The 27981-nt window shown below is 44.0% G+C and overlaps 1 protein-coding gene across 1 annotated transcript in view; it reads right to left on the bottom strand.

The window, feature by feature from the left end:
- Window positions 1-4332: 4332 nt before the first annotated feature.
- ST8SIA2 (ST8 alpha-N-acetyl-neuraminide alpha-2,8-sialyltransferase 2) overlaps window positions 4333-27981 on the bottom strand; it is a 553812-nt gene continuing 530163 nt past the window's right edge. The window contains exon 6 of the mRNA XM_069766262.1: window positions 4333-6221. Coding sequence (XP_069622363.1) covers window positions 5936-6221 — 286 coding nt within the window. The 3' untranslated portion in view covers window positions 4333-5935. The remainder of the gene's footprint in view (window positions 6222-27981) is intronic.

The following is a 27981-nucleotide window of genomic DNA, read 5'->3' as shown; positions in this document are numbered from 1 at the left end:
GGCTGCGCTTAGTAACCCGATGTTTACCCTGGTTACCATCGTTAAAGTAAAAAAAACAACCACTACATACTTACCTACCGCTGTATGTCCCCGGCGCTCTGCTTCTCTGCACTCCTCCTGTACTGGCTGTAAGCACAGCGGCCGGAAAGCAGAGCGGTGACGTCACCGCTCTGCTTTCCGGCTGACCGGCGCTCACAGCCAGAGCAGAGAAGCAGAGCGCCGGGGACAGACAGCGGTAGGTAAGTATGTAGTGGTTGTTTTTTTTACTTTAACGATGGTAACCAGGGTAAACATCGGGTTACTAAGCGCGGCCCTGCGCTTAGTAACCCGATGTTTACCCTGGTTACCGGCATCGTTGGTCGCTGGAGAGCTGTCTGTGTGACAGCTCTCCAGCGACCAAACAACGACGCTGCAGCGATCCGGATCGTTGTCGGTATCGCTGCAGCGTCGCTTTAGTGTGATGGTACATTTAATCTTCTTTTTGAACAGTGTAAATTTATTTTGGCAGTATAAAGGTTAATCTGCTATATTGAGAATTCTGGCAGATAGGGCTCTAAGCTGAGCACAGTTAGCCACTTCTATCCCCTATATAATCTGACTGACACACATTGTGAGAGATATCTTATGCTGCATGGTTAGGGTAGTAGTTGATGGTTATAAGAGTAGGTGTTCGGTGGATTTATTTGTGACTGTTGTTTGGTTTAGTGACAGTGATAATTCCCTTTGTTTCCCACTTTGATTTTTCCACATCTTCCACTCTCTGGTGCATTCCTCTGTTATATGTGTGTGTATTTTTGTATGCCTGGTATTTTCCATTTTCCCTGTTCGTGTTACCTTGTTTGTCTGGTTGGTGTACTACAGTGCACTGCAACTCCTCTCTTCCCTGGGTGGGGAAGAGTACAGACAGAGAGCACATTCAGGAGATAAGGCAAGGTACATGGCCCCAGAATCTTCATCTTCAGTAGTACCTCGGACAACAGGGCAAGCTAGAGCACCCTGTAGCATTAGGGACAGGAAAGGAGCCCCTGGTCCCGGGTCACCTGACAACACAGGCATAACACACTCTCTCCTACTGGTCACTGGAATTTCAACATGACACCTCATGGCAAAGAACTTTCTGAGGAACTGAAAAAAAGAATTGTTGCTGTACATAAAGATGACGTAGTCTATAAGAAGATTGTCAACACCCTTAAACTGAGCTGCAGCATGGTGGCCAAGATCATACAATGGTTTAATAAGACAGGTTCCACTTAGAACTGGCCTTGCCATGGTTGACCAAAGAAGTTGAATGCACATGTTTAGTATCATATCCAGATTGTATCTTTTCAAAATAGATATATGAGTGCTGCCAGCATTGCTTTAGAAATTAATGGGGGGTGTCTTGATGGGGGGTTACGCTATGGAGAGTTGGTCATGACTGATTTATAGTGGTGGTATAGAGGGTGAAATAATGTGTATATATACATGCATTTGTTTTATCTATTTATTGTAATTAATACCCCTCTTCACTAATACCCAATAGGGGAGTAAGCTGTCTGCTGTATGACACTGTGGCGGTGCATCAACACTAAGTGATGGTGTGAGATTTGTCGGATGTTCTACTTCCCTAATATTGGCAGTATGGTTTTTAAATGTATTTTTTCAATAAAATTATGTTTTTGTACAAGTATTATTGCCTTCTGATCATCGTTTATTTGGAGTTCTCTCAACTAAGATGAGTCAGACGGTGCTAGTGAAAGGAGCCAATGGTCCCATAGACAGTAGATCATGGCCATTCCACGCCTAGACACTGAAGTGTCAGCATCTACAACTGTGCCACCAACGAACAAGCAACTGCCAAATACCATATTGGTCTATATGAAACACATCCTAATAAGCATTGGGAACAGAGTGCTACATGTTTCCCTTTACTCTGCGACTATGTGATCAAGGCCATTAATTGGCCAAAATGTCTGCCTGTCGCTTCACCATTCACTATAAACAAACCGTCACTTGAAGCATAATTCTCAATTTGTACGTATGCAGTGCTCTTTCATGATCTAATGTTTTTCAGAATAACATTGCCAGTGTAAAGATACCAAATTAAAAACACACTCCTGGACAGATAATTCAGATTGCTGATATTTGTATGGTTGGTACTTTGCACTAGTGCAAAACTAGCTCTTTTGCTGAGCTCAGGTTTTCTGTATGATGTGGAGTCCTTCAATAGCACTTCTTCTTGAGAGGACTTCTTCACAGCCCTACATATATTTGTCCAAACACACAAGATGTCTTGTCGTGATGAATCAATTCAGAACGTTGAAGCACTCTAATTCAGGCAGCAATTCATTCAAGCACAAAGACATTAGAACCAAAGGCTTGATTAGTGGGCGAGAATGCAAAGCTTCTTACCCAGTCACTGACTTCAAATAAATGGTGCGTGGTACAACTGTGTAAATGGCACTATTGAACGTTAATGACTGTTTTTGTAACCTGTGAATAACTTGAAATGCTTAAAATAAATAATAAAATATAAGAGATGTATCAGCTTGGAGGTTTAAAGGAATTATAAAGAGCTGTGGGATATTAGCCTCTCAACAACTAATAGGCAATAGTCTTCTCCGACTGGAATGAATGCTCTTTCTGCATGGGTTGATTGAGTTAGTGGTGTTCAAGCAGCTTCAAAGCTCAATAATGAATGTCTTTGTTTTGCCTTCAACAATCAAAATTAATGAGAAAAAAAGAAGAATTTGATAGTCTAATGACTAAAACTGCCAGGCAGATTCTCAGCTCCTGAAGATGCATTGATTTCAGTAATGTCTTCAACCTTCGTCAGGGGGTGGACGAAGGTTGAAGACCGAAACGCGCGTCGGGTACACGCTGGCACAGGAGAGAGCCCCCCCAGATAGAGAGAATTTTACAATTTGGATTGCACAGCTGCACTTTTTACTATGCACCTTTAGACAGGCGTTACCAGTAAGCCTGTGTAGCCTGTAGGAAGACACCTGAATGATTTGGATTGTGTGGGTACATTTTCACTTTAAACATTTCTTGCACTTTTTAAAGTTCTAGTGGCTATATTAGTGGGTTTTTCTAACCCCCCGTTTTATTAACCCTTTGGGATTTTTTTCTCACCACCTTTGTTTAACAGATAGCTATATACATATTATAGTTATATGGGGATTTTTAGTCAGGTGACTATTTATATTTGATATTTTGCACTGAGATTTTATATTATATTTACTACACATATAGCAACAATATATATACAATTTTAATATTTTTTATATATTTACACTGGGAAAATATTCCCCTCCTTTTCCTTTCTTTTTTCTCTTTTATTCCTACATGTTATATTGTTTGGTGCACAATCTGTTAATTTCCTGATATTGTGGGGGCCATATTGCTTGTATATATATACAGCTCTGTAATCCTGTGCTATGCGGATGTGGTTTTTTCTGTTTTTATTTGTATTTTTTATGATTGTGTAATTATTGGCATTCCCTTTAATAAAGCCATATTTCTGATAGCTCTCTGCCTTGCATGTTTTTCTTTTTTTAGTCCTTGTAATATTGCCTTGTTTTTTTCCCACTAGCATAGAATACGGATGAGTGCTACGTGAGAAAACATCGTATAGCACTCGGACCACTGTTAATCTTTGGGGCAGCTCCCATCATCATTTTTTTTTCTCAGGTGTATTCAGCGTGCGAGTGAAATCGCAGTTAACTGCCATTGTGTGCATATATCGCCTGAGTCTCACCAATGCAAGTCTATTGATGTGAGAAAAAAATCGGACACCACACTAACCTTCAGTGTAGCTTGCGAGAAATGCGCAACCATTTTCCTCATTTCAGCCCATTGAGCTATAGAATTCAATGGGGTAAAGCAGTGAGAAATGTAAAGCCATACGCATATCATACGGATGTTATACGGATACATGGGTGCGAGACAATTGCATCATCGCATTGCAAATGCATTACACATGGATGACCACACGGAGAACACTCATGGGACACTAAGCAGGGAGACTCAGACCGATTTTCCATACGTTTAGTGTGACCCCGGCCTTGTACTGATGTCTGGACCTTACATGACATGTACTTTATTTTTTTATTTTGTTACGCTTATTTCCTCAGAAATGACAAGCTTGAACATCACTCTTGACATGCGTTGAACTATGTGTTACTCTGTAATGTCTTATCTTGTTTGCATAAGTACACTCTGAATTGAAAAGTGCTGCAGAATATGTTGGCGCTATAGAAATAAAAATTATTATTAATAATGATGTGCAGCTGATATTAAGGCAAGATAAAAAGTGCTTGTTTGACGAAGAATGAGATGTCTTAAAATTGCTGTCTTTAAATTTATTTATTGATGAATCCATCCATGGCTAACAACGTATATGGTTCCAGATCCTACAAAACCAAAATGAGGTCCACTCTGCAGTTCTTGTGTCAGAAATTATTATAATACTTTTACACGTAATACTTAGCAGAACAGAACATTTCCTGATGCTCTTTATGAGGTGGAATAGCTTGTAACATGTACCTGAAAACACTTCTGATGACACCTTTCTTCTTGATTTGTTTTTCAGGAATTAAGACATATTTCCATTGCACTCATAATGATGTAAGAACTGTGTTAACAAAACAGATGAAATCCTGAGAGTAAACGAGCGTCTTGTTGCCATTTCTTTGAAAAGTTGTGAAATTTCTATTAGCAAAAGCATTCTTAAAGCTGTTGCTCCACTGACGAGAGAGTCTCTTGGCCTAGGAGGTTCTGCAGAAGATACGATGCCAGTGCCTTTGCTTTACTTTCCTAGAAACGTTGACAGTATTGACCACAAATAACCTTGGATCACACATATCACAGCACACCCCTTTCTACCCATCTTTACAATAAAATAACAGACAGATCCAGATCATTGACGTAACTAGCCATGTTCAATGACCATTGAAGACAAAAAAGCAGAACGTATAACAGAATTTTACAAAGTCAATATTGTTAATGACATTATAATTTATACTTCATTTGGCTACACGGGACCCCAAACACGGAACACTTGGACTGGTTTAGGTATCAGTAACGGTATTACATTTAGATCTTAAGAAGGTTCAACTCCTAAACGACCCCGAAATTTTACTACCAGAATAATGTATTCTAAGAAAAATACTCAGACCTCACAGGACTATTGGCGGTCACCCAGCTTTTAAAGAACAATATGACAATTACAGTAGAATGTGCTATTTCCTGACTGGTGAACATCATCCTTTTTTGTACACTTTTAAATACAGTTATATATGCATTATATAAAGTCTGTAGAATGTCTACCCCAAATGCAAATAATGTCATTGCACATCTATTTTTTTAATACAAACAGTTGAATTGTAGTTATAGGCACAAATCAGCACTTGCTGAAAGCAGTACTAGAAACATCAGAGGCTCATATTTCTTTGCACGGACGTGAATGATTATCTCAGAACATTATTAGCACTGTATATCTAATTAACAGCAATATCAATGCTGCAGTTTGCTTACACTTGCAAGAAGCAAGTGCCATTTTCTCGGTCCAGAAAAACCATCAAAGTGTTTCCAAAAATTTTAGAAGGAAGAAGTAAATAATAATTACAGACAATCTTCATGTATATTGATAGCACCATATTCATCCTCCTATAAGATTGGGTTTGCGTTGTATTACTAGTACTACTTTTTCACTGTAAGAAGGCAAATATCAGCGCAAACTGTGCGCTCCACCATTCTGTGGCACAAATTTTGAGCTAGAAGTGTCTAGTTGTCCTACACAATTGAGCTCACTGAAGGATCATTCCCTTCTGTATTCATACTTAAAGCCAACAATACTTTTACAACTCAATAAAATCTTGACAATTGTCACTGAAGCCCTCCTATCATTGTCCAACTGCTTTTGTATTTTGCGAAGAAAGCACTGCATAAGATGCTATGTCCCTGATTCGCATTTACCCACTGTAAGTTTCAGAGCTCCTTGTAAATGTAGATTTTTCAAGGCCTTAAATTCCATGGGCATTGCATGTGGTCCAGCCTGCGATGTGTATCCATATTTAAGGCTGTCATAGTAGTGGTATTTCACAGGGTTCTGGTGGAGATCTCGGGAAAATGGCCAGAAGCCGTACAAGTCAATTCTGTTACAGAAACGCGTAGCCAGTGTGTACATGAGGATTCCTGTAGTAGGTCTTTTTATATGCACTTTATTGGTCAACCAATACCTGGAAGAGACAAAAGACAATATTGTGTAACTGTTTTGTGTTCATTATACAAGACTACGCAGTCCATTACTGCATTTTATGAATAACTTACTTTAATTATTCAGGCAACCATACAGTAACATTACTAAAAGGTTATTCTCAATTCAGTATTCAGGAAGTCTCTTGGACAATGAATAGGACATGGTGCACATACGCAGCCAATTCTCCATTCTAATGATGCATTTCAGAGACCAGTTATGGGGATCGTGGGGATAGATGATAACTTTGTCAAGATTGTAATAAGCTCTTAAAATAACAATATTTACCGTATTTTTCTAACTATAAGACACACTTTTTCCTCCAAATATGTGGAGGAAAATGGGGGGTGCGTCTTATAGTCCGGATTTACCTGCTCTGGCTGTGGTGGGGAGGTGGTGGAGCGGCACATGTGAAGCAGCAGGTCACAGGAGGCAGAAGCTGGTTGCTGCGGCTAACTTCTGACCCCGCTGCTAAAGAGAAATGAATAGTCACTGCTCCCCCTCTTTGGCATGGTGGTCAATGAATATTAATTTCTCTTTAATAGCATCCTGCTGTGCATGCTCCCATCGCCGTCCTGGTATGCATGGCCCCATCCTTATCCTGGCATGATTGGCTCCCATCCCCGTTCCTGGTATGCATGGCCCCATCCTTATCCTGGCATAATTGGCCCCCATCCCCATTCTTGGTATGCATGGCCCCATCCTTATAATGGCATAATTGGTCCCCATCCCCGTTCTTGGTATGCATGGCCCCATCCTTATCCTGACATGATTGGCCCCCATCCCCGTTCCTGGTATGCATGGCCCCATCCTTATCCTGGCATGATTGGCTCCCATCCCCGTTCCTGGTATGCATGGCCCTATCCTTATCCTGGCATAACTGGCCCCCATCCCCGTTCTTAGTATGCATGGCCCCATCCTTATCCTGGCATGATTGGCCCCCATCCCCGTTCCTGGTATGCATGGCCCCATACTTATCCTATATGATTGTCCCTATCCTCATCCTGGCATGCATGACCCCATCCTTATCCTGAAATGATTGGTTTGCCCCCATCTCCATCCTGGTATGCATGGCCCCGTCAGAAGAACATAAAAAACCCCATTACAGTTACCTTCCTGCGCTCCCTCGCAGCATCTTGTTCCGATGCCAGCAGCTGCTTTATTCTTGTAAGCACCGCATAGCAGGGATACCATGTGCTGCTTACAAGCTGATGGAATACTCACTGCTCTGCACGACGGGACTATGTGTGTGGAGGGCAGTGAGTATTCATTGCTCTTTAGTATCGTGCACAGTGCCAGCTGCAGCTGCCGACTTCCTGTGGCTGCCAGGCATTCACGTGTCCCCGCTACGTGGAATGGAGTGAATATTAATTCTCTTTAGTAGCGGGGACACATGAAAGCCCGGCAGCTGCAGGTAGCAAAAGGCTGCGGCTGACAATATGCTCGCTACTAAAGAGCAATGAATGCTCATTGCCCTGCATGCACACAGTCCCAGCGTGCAGAGCAGTGAGTATTGCGAAAGCTGTCCACGGCTTGTTAGCAGCGCATGATGTCACTACTATGCGCTGCTTACAAGCATAAAGCAGCTGCTGCCATCAGAACAAGACACTGCGAGGGAACGCAGGAAGGTATGTGCAAAGTTTTTAATGTTTTTCTGATGGGGACCTGCATATCAGGATGGGGATGGAGGCTAGTCATACCAAGATAAGGATTGGGCCATGCATCCCAGAACTGGGATGGGGGTCAATCATACCAGGATAGGGATGGAGCTATGCATGCCAGGATGGGGATGGAGGCCAAAAATACCAGGATGAGGCTGGGGCCATGCATACCAGGATGAGGATGGGGCCATGCATACCAGGATGGGAATGGGGGCCCATCATACCAGGATAAGGATGGGGCTATAATGAGGGGGACCATTCCTACCAGAAAAAGGGATGAGGGAGCCATGCCTACCAGGCTAGTGATGAAGAGGCCATGCATACCTGGATGGGGATGAGAGGGGCCATGCATACCAAGATAACATATATCTATTTCTGTAACTTTGCATGCATATTTCCTTGGTTATTCTTCTTTGATGTGTGTACCTTATTGCCATCTGCATACCAGGATGAAGATGAGGGGGCCATGCATACCAGGATAGGGATGAGGGTGCCATGCATAAAAGGGTAGGGATGAGGGGGCTATGCATTCCAGGGCAGAAATGAGGGAGCCATGCATACCAGGGTAGGGATGAGGGGGCCATGTATACCAGGACAGGGATTAGGGGGCCATACAGACTAGGATGAGTATGAGGGACCATATATGCCAGGATAGGGGATATTAAGTACAGAATTGACCACATGTTTTGCTTCAAATTTTTTTCTAATTTCCTCCTCTAAAACCTAGGTGCGTCTTATGATCCAGTGCGTCTTATAGTCTGAAAAATACAATATTTTTTTGTACTCGCTTATTTAGCGCCATTAATTCCACAGTGCAACTAAAATAACAATACTTGATGAATACGCTAAATGTGAAGTCCCAGGCATCATATACTGGTTAGTTTGCTACGATAATTCCCACATGCCGCCATCATAGTATAGGGATGATTCTCTTTATTGTTACTATACAAAATTTGTACTTTATTCATCAAAATCTAAAAAGTATTTGTTTTGCTATAGTCTTGTGGATGAACAATTGCTATTTGAACTGTCCGTGAATACTGCTTAGTAAGGCTGGTTTCACACTTGCGTTTCAAAACGCATGCGTTTTTAAAAAAACCGCATGGTGAAAAAACGCATGTAAACGCGTGCAAACGCTGCGTTTTTTTGACGCATGCGTTTTTGCATGTGGTGAAAAAATGCGGCGCTTTGACGCGTTTACATGCGTTTTTTCATGCGTTTGCGTTTTTGAAACGCATGCAAATGTGTGACAGCTGCCAATCATCAAAATAAAGTAAAAAACCCACTATAAACAGAAAGAGCTAGGGTTAGGGTTAGGGGTAGGGTTAGGGGTAGGGATCCTAACCCTAACCCTAACCCTAAAGGGATCCTAACCCTAACCCTAACCCTACCCCTAACCCTAACCGGATCCTAACCCTAACTCTACCCCTAACCCTAACCCTACCCCTAACCCTACCCCTACCCTTAAAGAGATTAGGGTTAGGGGCAGGGTTTGGGTTAGGGGTAGGGTTAGGGTTAGGGGTAGGGTTAGGGTTAGGGGTAGGGGTAGAATTAGGGTTAGGGGTAGGGTTAGGGTTAGGGGTAGGTTTAGGGTTAGGGGTAGGATCCCTTTATCAATTTTATGGTGTGGGGTGGTTTATCAGTGTGTTTTTATGTTTTTTTTTTAAAAACGCTTGCGTTTTTAACGCATACAAACGCATGCACAAAAAAACGCATGCGTTCCCATTGACTCCAATGTGTTTTTGACCCCCCAAAAATGCATGAAAACGCATGCGTTTTTTTGTGTCCAAAAAACGCCTCTCAAAAATACTACAAGTTGCATTTTTGAAAATGAACGCATGCAGTAAAAAAATGCATGCGATTGAAAACGCGACCAAATGCGTACACAAAAAAAGCATGCGTTTTGTTGTGAATTCTGTGGTCAAGCTCCCTCCTGTGGTCATGAGTGGTACTTCGACTGGTTCTGTCTATGAGCTTCCTCTGGTGGATGTGAGTGGGGCTGCAGCTTCTGAGTTTCCTTCCTCAGGTGACGAGGTTAAGTCGTTAGGTGCTGCTCTATTTAACTCCACCTAGTTCTTTGTTCCTGGCCTCTAGTCAATGTTCCAGTATTGGTCTTGCTCTCTCCTGGATCGTTCTTGTGGCCTGTCTGCCCTGCATAAGCTAAGTTTTGCTTGTGTTACTTTTGTTTGCTATATTTTCTGTCTAGCTTGCTATATTGGTTTTTCTTGCTTGCTGGAAGCTCTGAGACGCAGAGGGAGCACCTCCGTACCGTTAGTCGGTGCGGAGGGTCTTTTTGCCCCCTCTGCGTGGTTGTTTGTAGGTTTTTGTGCTGACCGCAAAGCTATCTTTCCTATCCTCGGTCTATTCAGTAAGTCGGGCCTCACTTTGCTAAAATCTATTTCATCTCTGTGTTTGTATTTTCATCTTAACTCACAGTCATTATATGTGGGGGGCTGCCTTTTCTTTTGGGAAATTTCTCTGAGGCAAGGTAGGCTTATTTTTCTATCTTCAGGGCTAGTTATTTTCTCAGGCTGTGCCGAGTTGCATAGGGAGCGTTAGGCGCAATCCACGGCTACCTCTAGTGTGGTATGATAGGATTAGGGATTGCGGTCAGCAGAGTTCCCACGTCTCAGAGCTCGTCCTATGTTAGTAACTATCAGGTCACTTTGTGTGCTCAGAACCACTAGGTCCATTGTGGTTCTGAATCATCTGTTCATAACAGTACTGGAGGCCCAAAGCACTAATGCTTCTCAATAGAGGGAAAAGAGAAGTTCTGAGACCATTTTTTTTTCTCTGTACTGTGTTTTGTCTTTCTTTTCCCCTACACATTTGGGTGGTTCAGGACACAGGTGTAGTTATGGACATTAAAGATCTGTCTTCTTGTGTGGATCATCTCACTGCAAGAGTACAAAATATTCAAGACTTTGTGGTTCAGAATTCTATGTTAGAACCAAGAATTCCTATTCCTGATTTGTTTTTTGGAGATAGAGCTAAGTTTCTGAGCTTTAAGAATAATTGTAAACTGTTTCTGGCCTTGAAACCCCGCTCCTCTGGTGACCCAGTTCAACAAGTTAAGATCATTATTTCTTTATTACGTGGCGACCCTCAAGACTGGGCATTTTCCCTTGAGCCAGGAGATCCTGCATTATGTAATATTGATGCGTTTTTTCTGGCGCTCGGATTGCTGTATGATGAACCTAATTCAGTGGATCAGGCAGAGAAAAATTTGCTGGCTCTGTGTCAGGGTCAGGATGAGGTAGAGATATATTGTCAGAAGTTTAGGAAGTGGTCTGTGCTCACTCAATGGAATGAATGTGCGCTGGCAGCAATTTTCAGAAAAGGTCTCTCTGAAGCCCTTAAGGATGTCATGGTGGGATTTCCTATGCCTGCTGGTCTGAATGAGTCTATGTCTTTGGCCATTCAGATCGGTCGACGCTTGCGTGAGCGTAAAACTGTGCACCATTTGGCGGTATTATCTGAGCATAGACCTGAGCCTATGCAGTGCGATAGGACTTTGACCAGAGCTGAACGGCAAGAACACAGACGTCAGAATGGGCTGTGTTTTTACTGTGGGGATTCCACTCATGCTATCTCCGATTGTCCTAAGCGCACTAAGCAGTTCGCTAGGTCTGCCACCATTGGTACGGTACAGTCGAAATTTCTTTTGTCCGTTACTTTGATCTGCTCTTTGTCATCCTATTCTGTCATGGCATTTGTGGATTCAGGCGCTGCCCTGAATTTGATGGACTTGGAGTATGCTAGGCGCTGTGGGTTTTTCTTGGAGCCCTTGCAGTATCCTATTCCATTGAGAGGAATTGATGCTATGCCTTTGGCCAAGAATAAGCCTCAGTACTGGACCCAGCTGACCATGTGCATGGCTCCTGCGCATCAGGAGGATATTCGCTTTTTGGTGTTGCATAATCTGCATGATGTGGTCGTGTTGGGGTTGCCATGGCTACAAGTCCATAACCCAGTATTAGATTGGAAATCAATGTCTGTGTCCAGCTGGGGTTGTCAGGGGGTACATGGTGATGTTCCATTTCTGTCTATTTCATCATCCACCCCTTCTAAGGTCACAGAGTTCTTGTTGGATTATCGGGATGTATTTGATGAGCCCAAGTCCAGTGCCCTACCTCCGCATAGGGATTGTGATTGTGCTATCGATTTGATTCCTGGTAGTAAGTTTCCTAAAGGTCGACTGTTTAATTTGTCTGTGCCTGAGCACGCCGCTATGCGGAGTTACGTAGAGGAATCCTTGGAGAAGGGTCATATTCGCCCGTCGTCGTCGCCATTGGGAACAGGGTTCTTTTTTGTGGCCAAGAAGGATGGTTCGCTGAGACCTTGTATTGATTACCGCCTTCTAAATAAAATCACGGTCAAATTTCAGTACCCCTTGCCGCTGCTGTCTGATTTGTTTGCTCGGATTAAGGGGGCTAGTTGGTTCACCAAGATAGATCTTCGTGGTGCGTATAATCTTGTGCGTATTAAACGGGGCGATGAATGGAAAACAGCATTTAATATGCCCGAGGGCCATTTTGAGTACCTGGTTATGCCATTCGGGCTTTCTAATGCTCCATCAGTGTTTCAGTCCTTTATGCATGACATCTTCCGAGAGTACCTGGATAAATTCCTGATTGTATACTTGGATGATATTTTGGTCTTCTCGGATGATTGGGAGTCTCACGTGAAGCAGGTCAGAATGGTGTTCCAGGTCCTGCGTGCAAATCCTTTGTTTGTGAAGGGGTCAAAGTGTCTCTTTGGTGTTCAGAAAGTTTCATTTTTGGGTTTCATTTTTTCCCCTTCTACTATCGAGATGGACCCTGTTAAAGTTCAGGCCATTTATGATTGGACTCAGCCGACATCTCTGAAGAGTCTGCAAAAGTTCCTGAGCTTTGGTAATTTTTATCGTCGCTTCATCAATAATTTTTCTAGTATTGCTAAACCGTTGACTGATTTAACCAAGAAGGGTGCTGATGTGGTCAATTGGTCTTCTGCTGCTGTGGAAGCTTTTCAAGAGTTGAAGCGTCGTTTTTCTTCTGCCCCTGTGTTGTGCCAGCCAGATGTTTCGCTCCCGTTCCAGGTCGAGGTTGATGCTTCTGAGATTGGAGCAGGGGATGTTTTGTCGCAAAGAAGTTCTGATGGCTCGGTGATGAAACCATGCGCCTTCTTTTCCAGGAAGTTTTCGCCTGCTGAGCGTAATTATGATGTTGGCAATCGAGAGTTGCTGGCCATGAAGTGGGCATTCGAGGAGTGGCATCATTGGCTTGAGGGAGCTAAGCATCACGTGGTGGTCTTGACTGATCACAAGAACTTGACTTATCTCGAGTCTGCCAAGCGGTTGAATCCTAGACAGGCTCGTTGGTCGCTGTTTTTCTCCCGTTTTGACTTTGTGTTTTCGTACCTTCCGGGCTCTAAAAATGTGAAGGCGGATGCCCTGTCTAGGAGTTTTGTGCCCGACTCTCCGGGTGTTTCTGAGGCGGCGGGTATTCTCAAAGAGGGGGTAATTTTGTCTGCCATCTCCCCTGATTTGCGGCGGATGCTGCAAAAATTTCAGGCTGATAGACCGTTGCCCAGCGGAGAAACTGTTTGTCCCTGATAAATGGACGAGTAGAGTTATCTCTGAGGTTCATTGTTCGGTGTTGGCTGGTCATCCTGGAATCTTTGGTACCAGAGATTTGGTGGCTAGATCCTTTTGGTGGCCGTCTCTGTCACGGGATGTGCGTTAGTTTGTGCAGTCCTGTGGGATTTGTGCTCGGGCTAAGCCCTGCTGTTCTCGTGCCAGTGGGTTGCTTTTGCCCTTGCCAGTCCCGAAGAGGCCATGGACACATATCTCTATGGATTTTATTTCGGATCTCCCCGTCTCTCAAAAAATGTCGGTCATTTGGGTTGTTTGTGATCGCGTTTCTAAGATGGTCCATTTGGTACCCTTGTCTAAATTGCCTTCCTCCTCTGATTTGGTGCCATTGTTCTTCCAGCATGTGGTTCGTTTACATGGCATTCCGGAGAACATCGTTTCTGACAGAGGTTCCCAGTTTGTTTCGAGGTTTTGGCGAGCCTTTTGTGCTAGGATCGGCATTGATTTGTCTTTTTCCTCGGCTTTCCATCCTCAGACAAATGGCCAGACTGAACGAACCAATCAGACCTTGGAAACATATCTGAGATGTTTTGTTTCTGCCGATCAGGATGATTGGGTGTCCTTTTTGCCTTTGGCTGAGTTCGCCCTTAATAATCGGGCCAGCTCGGCTACTTTGGTTTTGCCGTTTTTCTGCAATTCTGGTTTCCATCCTAATTTCTCTTCAGGGCAGGTTGAGTCTTCTGACTGTCCTGGTGTGGATACTGTGGTGGATAGGTTGCAGCAGATTTAGACTCATGTGGTGGACAATTTGACATTGTCTCAGGAGAAGGCTCAACGTTTCGCTAACCGCAGGCGCTGTGTGGGTCCCCGACTTCGTGTTGGGGATTTGGTTTGGTTGTCATCTCGTTATATTCCTATGAAAGTTTCCTCTCCTAAGTTTAAGCCTCGTTTCATTGGTCCGTATAGGATTTCTGAGGTTCTTAATCCTGTGTCTTTTCGTTTGACCCTTCCAGCTTCTTTTTCCATCCATAACGTATTCCATAGGTCATTGTTGCGGAGATACGTGGCACCTGTGGTTCCATCCGTTGATCCTCCTGCCCCGGTTTTGGTTGAGGGGGAGTTGGAGTATATAGTGGAGAAGATTTTGGATTCTCGTATTTCGAGACGGAAACTCCAGTACCTGGTTAAGTGGAAGGGTTATAGTCAGGAAGATAATTCCTGGGTCTTTGCCTCTGATGTTCATGCTGCCGATCTGGTTCGTGCCTTTCATTTGGCTCATCCTGGTCGGCCTGGGGGCTCTGGTGAGGGTTCGGTGACCCCTCCTCAAGGGGGGGGTACTGTTGTGAATTCTGTGGTCAAGCTCCCTCCTGTGGTCATGAGTGGTACTTCGGCTGGTTCTGTCTATGAGCTTCCTCTGGTGGATGTGAGTGGGGCTGCGGCTTCTGAGTTTCCTTCCTCAGGTGACGAGGTTAAGTCGTTAGGTGCTGCTCTATTTAACTCCACCTAGTTCTTTGTTCCTGGCCTCCAGTCAATGTTCCAGTATTGGTCTTGCTCTCTCCTGGATCGTTCTTGTGGCCTGTCTGCCCTGCATAAGCTAAGTTTTGCTTGTGTTACTTTTGTTTGCTATATTTTCTGTCCAGCTTGCTATATTGGTTTTTCTTGCTTGCTGGAAGCTCTGAGACACAGAGGGAGCACCTCCGTACCGTTAGTCGGTACGGAGGGTCTTTTTGCCCCGTCTGCGTGGTTGTTTGTAGGTTTTTGTGCTGACCGTAAAGCTATCTTTCCTATCCTCGGTCTATTCAGTAAGTCGGGCCTCACTTTGCTAAAATCTATTTCATCTCTGTGTTTGTATTTTCATCTTAACTCACAGTCATTATATGTGGGGGGCTGCCTTTTCTTTTGGGAAATTTCTCTGAGGCAAGGTAGGCTTATTTTTCTATCTTCAGGGCTAGTTATTTTCTCAGGCTGTGCCGAGTTGCATAGGGAGCGTTAGGCGCAATCCACGGCTACCTCTAGTGTGGTATGATAGGATTAGGGATTGCGGTCAGCAGAGTTCCCACGTCTCAGAGCTCGTCCTATGTTAGTAACTATCAGGTCACTTTGTGTGCTCTTTTAAACCAATTGTTTTTTTATTAAAGAATTCCAATAACAAAAGTAACCAATAGTCACTAATTACAATATACCAAGAAAACAAACGATTTAACCATTGGGAATGGGAAAAGGGAGGAGGGGGAGGAATGCAGATTAACAATTTACCACATATAAGATAGGTAGTGGACTAATGGCAGCTCCAATTACAAAGTGTAGAGTTTACCGTAAAACAAGACATAATGAAAATCAGGGCGATACATCAACTGTGTTATAGGTAGAGGAAATCCATGGGTCCCACCAGTTCAGAATTTTTATTTTCTGGTTCAAGTCATGGGCCAGCATAATCTCATATGCGCAGTGTAAATTTAAACGAGATATAGTCTCTTGTAGAGTCGGTAGAACCGGTGTTTTCCAATGAGCTGCTATAGTCTGACGGGCCGCTATGAGAGTGTTTGTTATGATAGGACTTAAGCTGAGGAGGAAAGATTCCAGGTCCAAGCCAAGTAAAGCTAAAGATGGCGTTAATACCATGGGAAGCCCCGTCAGAGATGAAAGAAGGGAGCTCACCTCAGTCCAGAACTGATTCACACCCGGACAGGACCACCACATATGAGCTTCTGAACCCGGATCAGAACATCCCTTCCAACAGAAGGGGGAGAGGGAGGATCCCGGTCCACCAAACCTTGCAATTCGAGTCGGGGTTAGGTACCAGTTAAACATAAGTTTTTTCGATTGCTCCAGATGGTTAATGCAGCGCGTAAAATGAGAAGCATGACCCGAGGCTGTCAGCCATTGTTCTAAAGAAGCTGAGAAAGCAAGTCTGGACTCCCACCTAAGCATATAAGGGAGTTTAGTAGTGAGACGTGATGCGAGAAGAGCTTTATAAATGATAGAAATCCCACGGCGAGCTTGACTGGGTTGTCCAAAGAGTGCTTGCAACGATAAAATTAATCTCCAGGGGATCGTAAACTGGGATTGTCACTGTATTAAGAAAGTGTCGGAGCCGGAAGTAGGAAAACAAAGATGAAGGAGAGAGGGAAAATTTGGAGATTAGGGCATTATAAGGAGGAAGACGACCCTGATCTAATAGGTCGTCAAGTAAAGATATGGGTGTGGATCCGCTGCCCCAAGTTGTAAAGGAGATCTCTCCCATAAGGGTTTCTACAGCTTGCATGGAAATGTGAGTTTTTAAATTTATGCCAAATCGAAAGAAGGTTTTGGATAGAGCGTAAGGTGGAGGGTGGAGAGAAAAAGCGAAGAAGATTCATCTCCAAAAGAAGTCTGGTCGATCCACGAGGAGCAAAACACGCCTCAATCTGTAACCATAGCGAAGTAGGAGACCCAAGCCACCAAATCCTCGCCACGTCCAGGCCAACTGATGAATGGTATGATGCAATGTCGGGAACTCCGAAGCCACCCCTGGTATATGGGAGGGTCAGAGTGGACATGGCGACCCAGTGTGGTTTATTACTCCAAATGAACCGACTCAAAACCGATTGGAAAAGGTTAAGATACTTTTTGGGAAAGGGAAGGGGGATGCAGCGGAGAAGGTATAGGATCTTAGGGAGGAGCATCATTTTAACAGTTTGGATTCGAGCGACCCAGGATAATTGGTGAGCAGAATATTCTGAACATAACAAACGGATGGAGGAAAGTAAAGAGTCGCAGTTTTTTCTAATAATGGTTTTAATAGAGGAGATGTGGATCCCTAGGTAGCGAAAGCCATCAGTGGTCCAGCTGAAGGGAAATTGCGCAGAGAGCACCTGTTGGGAAGATGAGGGGAGGTTGACCGGGAAGATCGAGGACTTGGAAAGGTTGAGCTTATAGAAAGAAGTATTAGAAAAGTCGGAGAGAACAGACATAATAGCTGGGATAGAGATAGATGGGTTTGTGCAAGTGAGGAGAACATCATCAGCATATAGACTGATTCTATGGTCTACAGGGCCCACAGAAATACCTGAAATATCAGGGTGAGTGCGAATAATAGCTGCCAGCGGTTCCATAACAAGGGCAAAAATGAGGGGGGAAAGGGGGCAGCCCTGACGCGTCCCGTTGGATATTGAAAAAGTGGAGGAAGAAAAGCCACCCGCCTTAACAAAAGCACAGGGGGACGAGTATAAGGCCATAATGGCTGATTTAATATTGCCACAAAAGGCAAATTTGTCTAGGACTGCCGCTAGGTACCCCCAATGCACATGGTCAAAAGCTTTTTCCGCATCTAGGGACACGAGTACACCAGGGGAACCTCTCCCTTCCAGAACCTCTAAGAGATCTATGACCCTTCTTGTGGCATCCCTTGCTTGACGGTCAGGAATGAATCCCACCTGATCCAAAGCAATTAATGATGGAAGTACAACTTTGATGCGGTCCACTAGCAGCTTAGAATAGATTTTCAAATCACAGTTAAGCAAAGCTATCGTGCGATAGCTGCTCGGGTCTGTAGGAGGTTTCCCCGGTTTTGGAATTGTGGAGATAGCCGCTTTTAGTCCCTCTGGTTTGATGTGTCCCTCACGCTGCCAGAACTGGAAAAGAGATAATAGATGAGGAGCAAGGAGGGAAGAGAAAGAAGAATAATACTGATAGGGGAAACCATCTGGGCCCGGGGCACAACGTTTTTTGGTGGAGCGAATGACTTCTAGAATTTCAGGGAGAGTGAAAGGTTTATTTAGATATTCTAGTTGATCCGCAGACAGCGAAGGGAGTTTGGCTTTTGCGAGGAATTCAGAAATGGCTTCAGGGGAGGGTTGAGGCGTAGAAGAAGAGGAGGACAGATTATAGAGATCATTATAGTAATTGCGGAATTGTTCAGCAATTAGAATAGGGTTACGGATTGTGTCTCCATTGGAGGAGATAGTGTGCGAAATTCTGGAACGGATCTCTGCTTTTTTAATTCTACGAGCAAGGAGGGCTCCAGCTCTGTCCCCCATGCTATAGTAGAAGGATTTGTTTTTTTTCAGTTGGAGTTCGACTCGCGACAGAAGGAACGCGCGTAGTTGGTTCCGACTTTTCAATAAGTCTGAAAGAGTCGTGAAATCCTGAGAGGACAAGAGAGACTTTTCAAGCGTTTTAATCCTGGTCAGGAGGGAGTCCAGAGTCGCATTATACTGTCTTTTGGTGTGGGCTGCTAGTTTGAGGAAATGACCCCGCATTACAGCCTTATGGGAAAACCATAACACATCTGGAGCAATGTCATCAACATTATTAAATCGAAAAAACTCTTTCAGGTGGGTAGAAAGGGCGTCATGATTGGTCGGAGATGTCAGGAGGTGTTCGTTCATTTTCCAGGAAGTCAAGGGGGAGTGGGGAGTAGAGTCCGAAATAGTTAAAGTAATAGGGGCATGATCTGACCAAGAGATAGTGTCAATGTCGGCCGTCATACATAAGGGAAGGAGAGAGTCATTAACTAAAAAGTAGTCTATACGGCTAAAAGATTTGTGTCTGGGGGAAAAGAAGGTGTAGTCTCGTTCATTGCTGTGAAGGTATCGCCAAATGTCGTGTAGGTGAAAGGAGGAGGTGATAGGGGCTAGGTCAGATCTAAAAGTCATGGGATTCGAGCAGTCGAGGGATTTGTTTAAGGGAGCATTCAGGTCACCCGCAATTAGTTTATGTCCCACCATAGAAGGAATAAGGTCAACTAATAGCGAGTTGAGGAAGGTAGATTGTTTTGAGTTTGTGGCGTATATCGCTAATAAGGAGAACAGAACCTCATTTAAGCGGCAGGTCAGGAGTAGATATCTTCCCTCAGGATCAGTTAAAACTTTAATCAATTCAAACGACAAGTTAGCGCTAATAAAAATTGCAACCCCAGATTTGTTATCCTGAGCGTTAGAAAAAAAACGCTGGGGATAAAAACGGGAGGTTATGCGGTAGTTATTAGCTTCTAGAAGATGAGTCTCCTGTAAAAAGACAATATCCGCACGTGATTTTTTTAATTGGCCATATAAAAGAGAACGTTTTTGAGGGGAGTTAAGGCCATTCACATTTAAAGCTAATGTCGAGAAAGGCATGATCAGAATCGGTAATGGACCACTAGTTCACATGTTGGAGCAATAAAGAGCGCAGGAGATAATCTGCATACAAAAGAGGGTAGTGGGGGGAAGGGGTAAAAGGTACACACAATCAGGATAATAATAACGAACATTTCAGACAATGACATTCCATAACAAAAACCAAACCAAAAAAGAAGAAAATAAGGCATTAATAGCAGAACAAGGACCGCAGAACCCCTGAAAATAGGACATGAGCGGTCCGCGATGCTCCCCCGCTTACCAACAATATTTACAAAGAAGAAAAATAAAATAAAAAGTGGAAAAAAATCTAAAAGTCCACAGCGAACAGAAATCGCTCGATGGGGCCACATTCCCAGGTGTATTTATTAGAGGAAAAAGGAAGGGCGGACGAGGGAATCAAGGAGAGAACGGAAAGGGGACAGGTACAAAAATACAACCTGAGAAGTGAGAAGAAAAACAAAAAAAGCTACCAGGAAGACGGTCCCCTGGGCATATTATCCAGCAGGAATGAAATCCAGATCAGCAGGAACGATATCAGGCAATTCTCCATTCTGGGTCGATTCTTTTCCCGCGAGGTCCCTTCTTAACAACGGAGTCTTGTCCGGAACGCTGAGACTTTGCAGAAGGGGACGCTGGAAGGAAGTTCCAGTTTTCCAAGAGTCGTGCCGCTTGAGCGGGAGTAAGGCAGACGTGGGTGGTATTGTCTCTGCGTATAATCAGGCGTGTAGGATGACCCCATCTGTATGCGACTTCTTTGTCACGCAGGAGCGTTGTGTATGGTTTGAACGCACGATGCTGGGCCAATGTGCCTGGAGATAAATCCGGATACACCTCCAGCTTCACAAAGCGATCAGAAAGGGCAGGGGCTGCTCTTAGTGCTTTCAAAAAGTCCTCCTTAGCTTCAAAGAAATGCACTCTTGCAAGTACGTCTCGAGGGAGGTCTGAACGGACGCCAGAGGGCTTCTGTACCCTGTGGATGCGGTCAATTTTTAGATCTCTGGGCTCTAATCCTGGTAAAACTTCCAGCATGAAATCCTGAAGAAAGGCTCTCAGCTCCTCGGGAGGGATCGACTCTGGGACGCCTCTAAGGCGGACGTTGTTCCGTCTATGTCTATCCTCCAGGTCATAGTTCTTGGTCTGTAATGTCTCTACCGAGAGCTGAAGCTGTTCATGTTCATCCAAGAGAGTGTTATGGGATTGAACAAGTTCAGCCATTTTGGATTCAAGGTGGTCCGTGCGGTTACCCAAGTCCACCACCTCCCCCCTGAGCTCCGCCACCATAATCTTCATATCGTCTTGAATGGAGACTCTAAGCTCCGACAGTAGCCCCTTCATCAGGGTGAGGGTGACTGGCGAGTCTGGGGAAAGGACCGCCAAAACTGCATCCTGTGCCTGGGAGTCGCGACGAGAAGCGCGGGCTGCACGGGGGGAGGGAGGCGCCATGTTGGGGAGAGGTGCTGCGTCTGAGCGGCCTGGAGGGAAGTAATCTGAGACCCGTTTAGAGAGCGCAGACTGCAGGTGTTTTACCTTTCCCATCAGATGAGGATCGGTTAATGAGGCTCTGCGGTAAGAATTAGCAGGATATAGGCGATCTGGACGCTTTTATAGATGCTTTAGTGCCCAGGAGAACGGGAGCTCCTGGATCAAGCAGCCTCCACCATGAGCAGTCAGGCCACACCCCACTTTGTGTGCTCTTAACCACTAGGTCCATTGTGGTTCTGAATCACCTGTTCATAACAGCGTTTTCAATGTTAAATATAGGGAAAAAAACGCATGCTTTTTTTGTGCAAAAAACGCTGCAGACAAAAACGCAAGTGTGAAACCACCCTAAACCTAATGAAAAACTGTATCTACAGTTATTGTGAAGTATATACTGCAAAGTCAGTCATAATATTAAGTCGAAAACAAAAAAGATAAAACATATCATTGAAGTATAATATTCTCTTAAGGAAGCCCTCGTCCCATCAAATTTTTTATCCTCTTAATATATTGCAATCATCATATTATATGGCACTGTGTACTTACAATTGCTCATTTTGCCCTTCTACCCAGTTAATTCTTCACTTTTCCATTAGGTATATGACATCATGTGATTAATAACTGACTAGCTAAATCCGTCTAAGCTCTATGTAGAAGCAGGAGGTCTATTTTCCCTGCATGATTCATCAATAGGCTAGGTGGAAACGACATGTATTCTCTAATCTGAGAGAATGAGGTCAATTAAGAAAACCACCCTCTGATCAGTGCATGATCACAATGTGAGCATAGTGTAATCTGATTCTCTCAGATGAGGAGAAAATAGAGAAGATCATGTCTCCATTTTCTCTGTTCTGTCAGTCTGTGAAATTTGGACTGTACTCAGATGCCATCCAAGTGCATTCTGATGATTTCCATGGATTCACTAAGTTACATGACCGAGTTTGATTGAAATATCGGATCAAACTTGGGCATGCAGTGTTTTCTTCCTGGGACAGAGGACATATCCATAGCCCCATAGAATAACATTGATCCAGTATGATCCAATGTTTTGCCTGATCGAACTCAGACCTAAAATATGGCCATGTGCACAAGCCATTAGAATTACAGTGCTACATCACTTCAAAATCCCTGGAAGCCCAGCTCCACCCCCTCTTTAACTCCTGACCCAGCTGCTCTGCATCTTTTCCCTGCCAGGGACTTTTCCATTAAGTAGTATTGTAGTTCTAATAATGACTCATGCCGGAAAAAGAAAGTTCCTCTTTTTACATAGAGCTTAGAAGGATTCAGCCAGTCCGTTTTTAATCACGCAATGTCATAGACTTAATGAAAACCAGTTGAATTAATTTGGTAGAAGGGAAAAATGAGCAATTGTAAGTGCATAGTGCTATATAACATGATGATTGCAATACAGTGGGTACGGAAAGTATTATAATTTATTATTGTTCATTTTTATAGCGCCATTTATTCCATGGCTCTTTACACGTGGAAGGGGCAATTATACACAAGTACAATAAACATGAGCAAAACAAGGCACACACAAGTACAGAAGGAGAGAGGACCCTGCCCACGAGGGCTCACAGTCTACAGGGGATGGGAGAGGATACACTAGGAGAGGGTAGAGATAGTTGTGCGGCGGCTCAGCAGACTAAGGATCACTGCAAGTTGTAGGCTTGTCGGAAGCGGAGGGTCTTCAAGTTCTTTTTGAAGGTTTCAGTGGTAGGCGAGAGTCTGATGTGTTGGGGTAGAGAGTTACAGAGTATGGAGGAAGCACAGGAGAAGCCTTGTATGCGGTTGTGAGAAGAAGAGATAAGAGGGGAGTAGAGAAGGAGATCTTGAGAGGATCGAAGGTTGCGTGTGGGTAATTACTGGGAGACCATATCACATGTATGGGAGAGACACGTTGTGGATGGCTTTGAACTGGAGCCTTTGATGGGTTTTGAACTGGAGCCTCTGGACAATAGGAAGCCAGCGAAGGGCTTGGCAGAGAGGGAAGGCTGGGGAATGACGGGAAGACAGGTGGATTAATCAGGCAGCAGAGTATAGGATGGATTGGAGAGGTATCAGAGTGCTAGAGGGGAGGCCAGAGAGTAGGAGGTTGCAGTAGGCAAGGCGGGAGATGATAAGGGCATGCACTAGTGTTTTTGTGGTTTCATGGTCAAGGAATGCACGGATCCTGGAAAAAATTTTGAGTGTGAGTGTGCAGGAGGAGGCAAGGGCTTGGATATGTGGCTTGAAAGAGAGGGCAGAGTCGAGGGTCACCCCAAGGCACCGAGCGTGTGGGACTAGGGAAAGTAAGCAGCCATTGACTTTGATGGATAGGTCTCGTGGAGGGGCAGAGTGAGATGGGGGAAAGATGATGAATTCTGTTTTGTCCATGTTCAGTTTTAGAAAGCGAGCAGAAAAGAAAGCTGACATAGCAGACTGACATTGTGGGATTTTGGTCAGTAAGGAAGTGAGGTCAGGTCCAGAGAGGTAGATCTGCGTATCATCGTCGTAGAGATGAGACTGTAAACCATGGGATTCTATGGGCTGTCCCAGGCCAAAGGTGTAGATGGAGAAGAGCAGGGTCCCTAGGACTGAGCCTTGGGGAACACCGACAAACAGGGGGTGAGGTGAGGAGGTGGTATGGGAGAGGGAGACACTGAATGTTCGGTGTGTTAGATATGACGAGATCCAGGATAGAGCCAAGTCTGTGATGCCAAGAGATGATAGAATCTGTAGCAGGAGGGAATGATCAAAAGTGTCGAAGGCAGAAGACAGGTGCAGGAGAAGGAGGACAAAGTAGTGTCGCTTGCTCTCGGTGGTTAGTTGTCACGGGGCATAAATAGGAAAATAGGATATGAGGAATCTGGGCCCCTGAACTGCCCCTCAGGCTAGGGGAAGCCCTGTCTTTCCTTAACTTGGGGGTACCCATGAAGGTAGGGAGGCCCAAGTCACCGACTTGTCCCTGTTTCCTCTTAAACCCTGAACTAAACCGCCAACCCCCACCCCAGGAGGTGAACAGTGTAAACAGCACCACAAAGCAAATAAACAGGGATAAACAATATGAGAGTGAGGGGAACACAATACCAAAAGGTGAATGCACAAACTACAAAGTAACAAAACTCAGAACTTAGCTTGTGCACACCGCTGCAGACTCCACAACAGAGATAGTACAGCAAATGAGCTCCAAACACCAGACTTGGCTGACACCAGAGAGCTGTATCTGCGAGGTTGGCCTCCTGAAAGGAACTGTATAACCAACAGTCAGCTGATGCACCAGGTGACCTTATAAAGGATGGTGGGAGTGGTCACAAACATCAGCTGACCCAGTAGCAATGCAATGCAATAACACCAGCGGCATTAACCCCCAATGACCAGAAAGGAAAAAAGGTTTAAATCAGAGGGAAACCAGATCTGCCACAGATCCAAACATGGATCATGACATTAGTAGGTCATTGGTGACTTTAGTTAGGGCCGTTTCAGTTGACTGATGCAGTCAGAAACCAGATTGTAAGTGGCCAAAGAGGGAGCAGGAAGAGTGGTGGGAGGACAGTTCAAGATGAACATGCTGTTCCAGTAGTTTTGAGGCATAAGGGAGAAGAGATATCGGGCGATAGCTAGATACAGAAGATGGGTTGAGGGAGGGCTTTTTGAGGTACATGTGATCGAGGCATGCTTGAAAGATGAGGGGAAGACACCGTTTGTAATTGAGAGGTTGAAAAGGTGTGTTAGGGTTCGGATGAAGACTGTGGAGAGGTTAGGGATGAGGTGGGATGGGAGTGGGTCAAGCGTGCAAGTGGTGAGATGTGATCTTGACAGGAGGGTGGAGAGCTGATCTTCTGTCATGGTGGAGAAGCTAGTTTTGGAGGAACAGGGCTGAGAAGTGAAGAGGGGCATTGGGGGCTGCGGGCCAAATCTTTCTCTGATCGTATCAATTTTCTGCAGAAATGAGCGGAGAGGGAGGAGGTGCTGGGGGATGCAGTAGAGAATTGAAAGTGTTGAAAAGCTGTTTAGGGTTGTGAGACAGGGAGGATATGAGAGATGAGAAGTTTGTTTTGCGGCAGTGAGTGTGGACTTGAAGCTGGCGAGGGACTGCTTTTTTGCGATTAAGTGCTAGGCAGAGTGGGATCTCTTCCATTTCCGCTCAGACCCTTTTACATTTTTCACTCTGTTTCATTGCAGCCATTTGCTAAATTCAAAAAAGTTCATTTTTTCCTCATTAATGTACACTCTGCACCCCATGTTGACTGAAAATAACAGAAATGTTGAAATTTTTTGGAAAGTTAATAAAAAAGAAAAACTGAAATATCACATGTTCATAAGTATTCAGACATTTGCTCAGACACTCATACAGTATTTAAGTCACATGCTGTCCATTTCCTTGTGATCCTCCTTGAGATGGTTCTACTCCTTGAGATGGTTGTACTCCTTCATTGGAGGCCATCTGTGGTTAATTAAACTGATAGGACTTGATTTGGAAAGGCACACACCTGTTTATATAAGACCTCACAGCTCACAGTGCATGTCAGACCAAATGAGAATCAGAAGGTCAAAGGAACTGGCCAAGGAACTCAGAGACAGAATTGTGGCAATGCACAGATCTGGCCAAGGTTACAAAAGAATTTCTGCAGTACTCAAGGTTCCTAATAGCACAGTGGCCTTCATAATCCTTAAATTGGAGACGTTTGGGACCATCAGAAGTCTTCCTTGACCTGGCCATCCAGCAAAACTGAGCAATTGTGGGAGAAGAGCCTTGGTGAGAGAGGTAAAGAAGAACCCCACGATCACTGTGGCTGAGCTCCAGAGATGCAGTAGGGAGATGGGAGAAAGTTCCACAAAGTCAACTATCACTGCAGCCCTCCACCAGTCGGGGCTTTATGGCAGAGTAGCCCGACGGAAGCCTCTCCTCAGTGCAAGACATATGAAAGCCTGCATAGAGTTTGCTAAAAAAAAACACATGAAGGACTCCCAGACTGTGAGAAATAAAATTCTTTGGAATGATGAGAAAAAAATAGACCTTTTTTGTGATAATTCTAATCGGTGTGTGTGGAGAAACCCAGGCACTGCTCTTCACTTACCCAATACAATACCAACAGTGAAACATGGTGGTGGCAGCATAATGCTATGGGGGTGTTTTCCAGCTGCAGGAACAAGACAACTCGTTGCCATTGAGGGAAACATGAATGCGACCAAGTAAAGAGATATCCTGAATTAAAACCTCTTCCAGAGTGCTCTGGACCTCAGACTTGGCTGATGGGTCACCTTCCAACAAGACAATGACCCTAAGCACACAGCTAAAATAACAAAGGAGTGGCTTCAGAACAACTCTGTGACAATTCTTGACTGGCCCAGCCAGAACCCTGACCTAAACCCAACTGAGCATCTCTGGAGAGACCTGAAAATGGCTGTCCACCAACGTTCACCATCAAACAAGACGGAACTCGAGAGGATCTGTAAGGAAGAATGGCAGAGGATCCCCAAATCCAGGTGTGAAAAACTTGTTGCATCATTCCCAAGAAGACTTATGACTGTACTAGCTCAAAAGGTGCTTCTACTCAATACTGAGCAAAGGGTCTGAATACTTACAACCATGTAATATTTCAGTTTTTCTTCTTTAATAAATTTGCAAACATTTCTACATTTCTGTTTTTTTCAGTCAAGATGGGGTGCAGAGTGTACATTAATGTGAACAAAAATGAACTTTTTTGAATTTAGCAAATGGCTGCAATGAAACAAAGATTGAAAAATTTAAAGGGGTCTGAATACTTTCCGTACCCACTGTATATTAAGAAGATAAAAAGTTTTATGGGAGGAGTGCTTCTTTAATATAAGTCACTCTTCAGGCCATTTCAGCAATAGGAGGATTCAGATTTTGAATGGCGTCTGGATTAAGAACATAGAATAACTCTCTCCTACTTAGAAGTTTGAAAAAATTATGCTATTTCAGTTTTTGGAGAAAAAACACCTTTTTTGTTCTTTTTCTCAACAGTTATATAAACCTATCCAGAGACAATATTTTTTATTTCAAGGACTTTTAGAAATGATTAGCAACTGTGGAGAGATAAAAAGCGGATCTAAAGGTTCCTCACAGTAAGGGGTTTTTTAACAGTAAAAGTGGAAGACGGGTCATGCATACCAATGGAAACACTTTGCAAGTGTTTATGCAAATTTATGTGCTTTACATATCAAATAGTATTTTTTATATTAATATTCTGTCCATTGTGAATGAACTTCAAAACTATTTGTGATTCATCCAGAATTAATCCTCGGTTAATAAACAGTTTCTTTAGGCTGCAATTAGTGGTACAAGTGATACATTAGTGCCTAGCTGGTAAAAGTGTACTCCTTTATTTCTCAAAATGGGACATGTTGATTAAAGAAAATGATAAACAAAATGAAAAAGTAAGCTAATGTAAAAGGAATATGTTAGCAGGTTTTTCTATGTAATTTGAGAGCAGCATGATGTAGGGACAGAGATCCTGATTTCTGCAATGTATTACTTAATAGACTTCTTGGTGACCAAATACTGCTAGTGTGACGGCAGCCTCACAGTCAGTGAGTTATCAGTGTGGGTAATGAGCCCAGTGTTGGGCATAGAAACAATTTTTAAGAAAATGCAGCAACAGATAGAAGATGAGAAGTGGTTTGGGGGTTGATCTTACTGACAGATTCCCTTTAATGACACTTTTCATTTGACACACAGAAATGTTACATATCACAAAAAAGTGGTAGTGGTTGTTTAGTGAGTATAATGTTCACGCTCCACAATTGCACAGGAAATTTGAGAGAAACATCATCTATCTATTTCTGTAGCTTTGCCTGCATATTTCCTTGGTTATTCTTCTTTGATGTATGTACCTCATTGCCATCTGCTTACCAGGGTAGGGATGAGGGGGCCGTGCATACCAGGACGGGGATGAGGGGGCCATGCATACCAGGATGGGG

This window comes from Ranitomeya imitator, chromosome 4 (genome assembly GCF_032444005.1).
Source record: "Ranitomeya imitator isolate aRanImi1 chromosome 4, aRanImi1.pri, whole genome shotgun sequence".
Classification (NCBI taxonomy): domain Eukaryota; kingdom Metazoa; phylum Chordata; class Amphibia; order Anura; family Dendrobatidae; genus Ranitomeya; species Ranitomeya imitator.
This window is presented reverse-complemented; position numbering and strand designations above follow the sequence as displayed.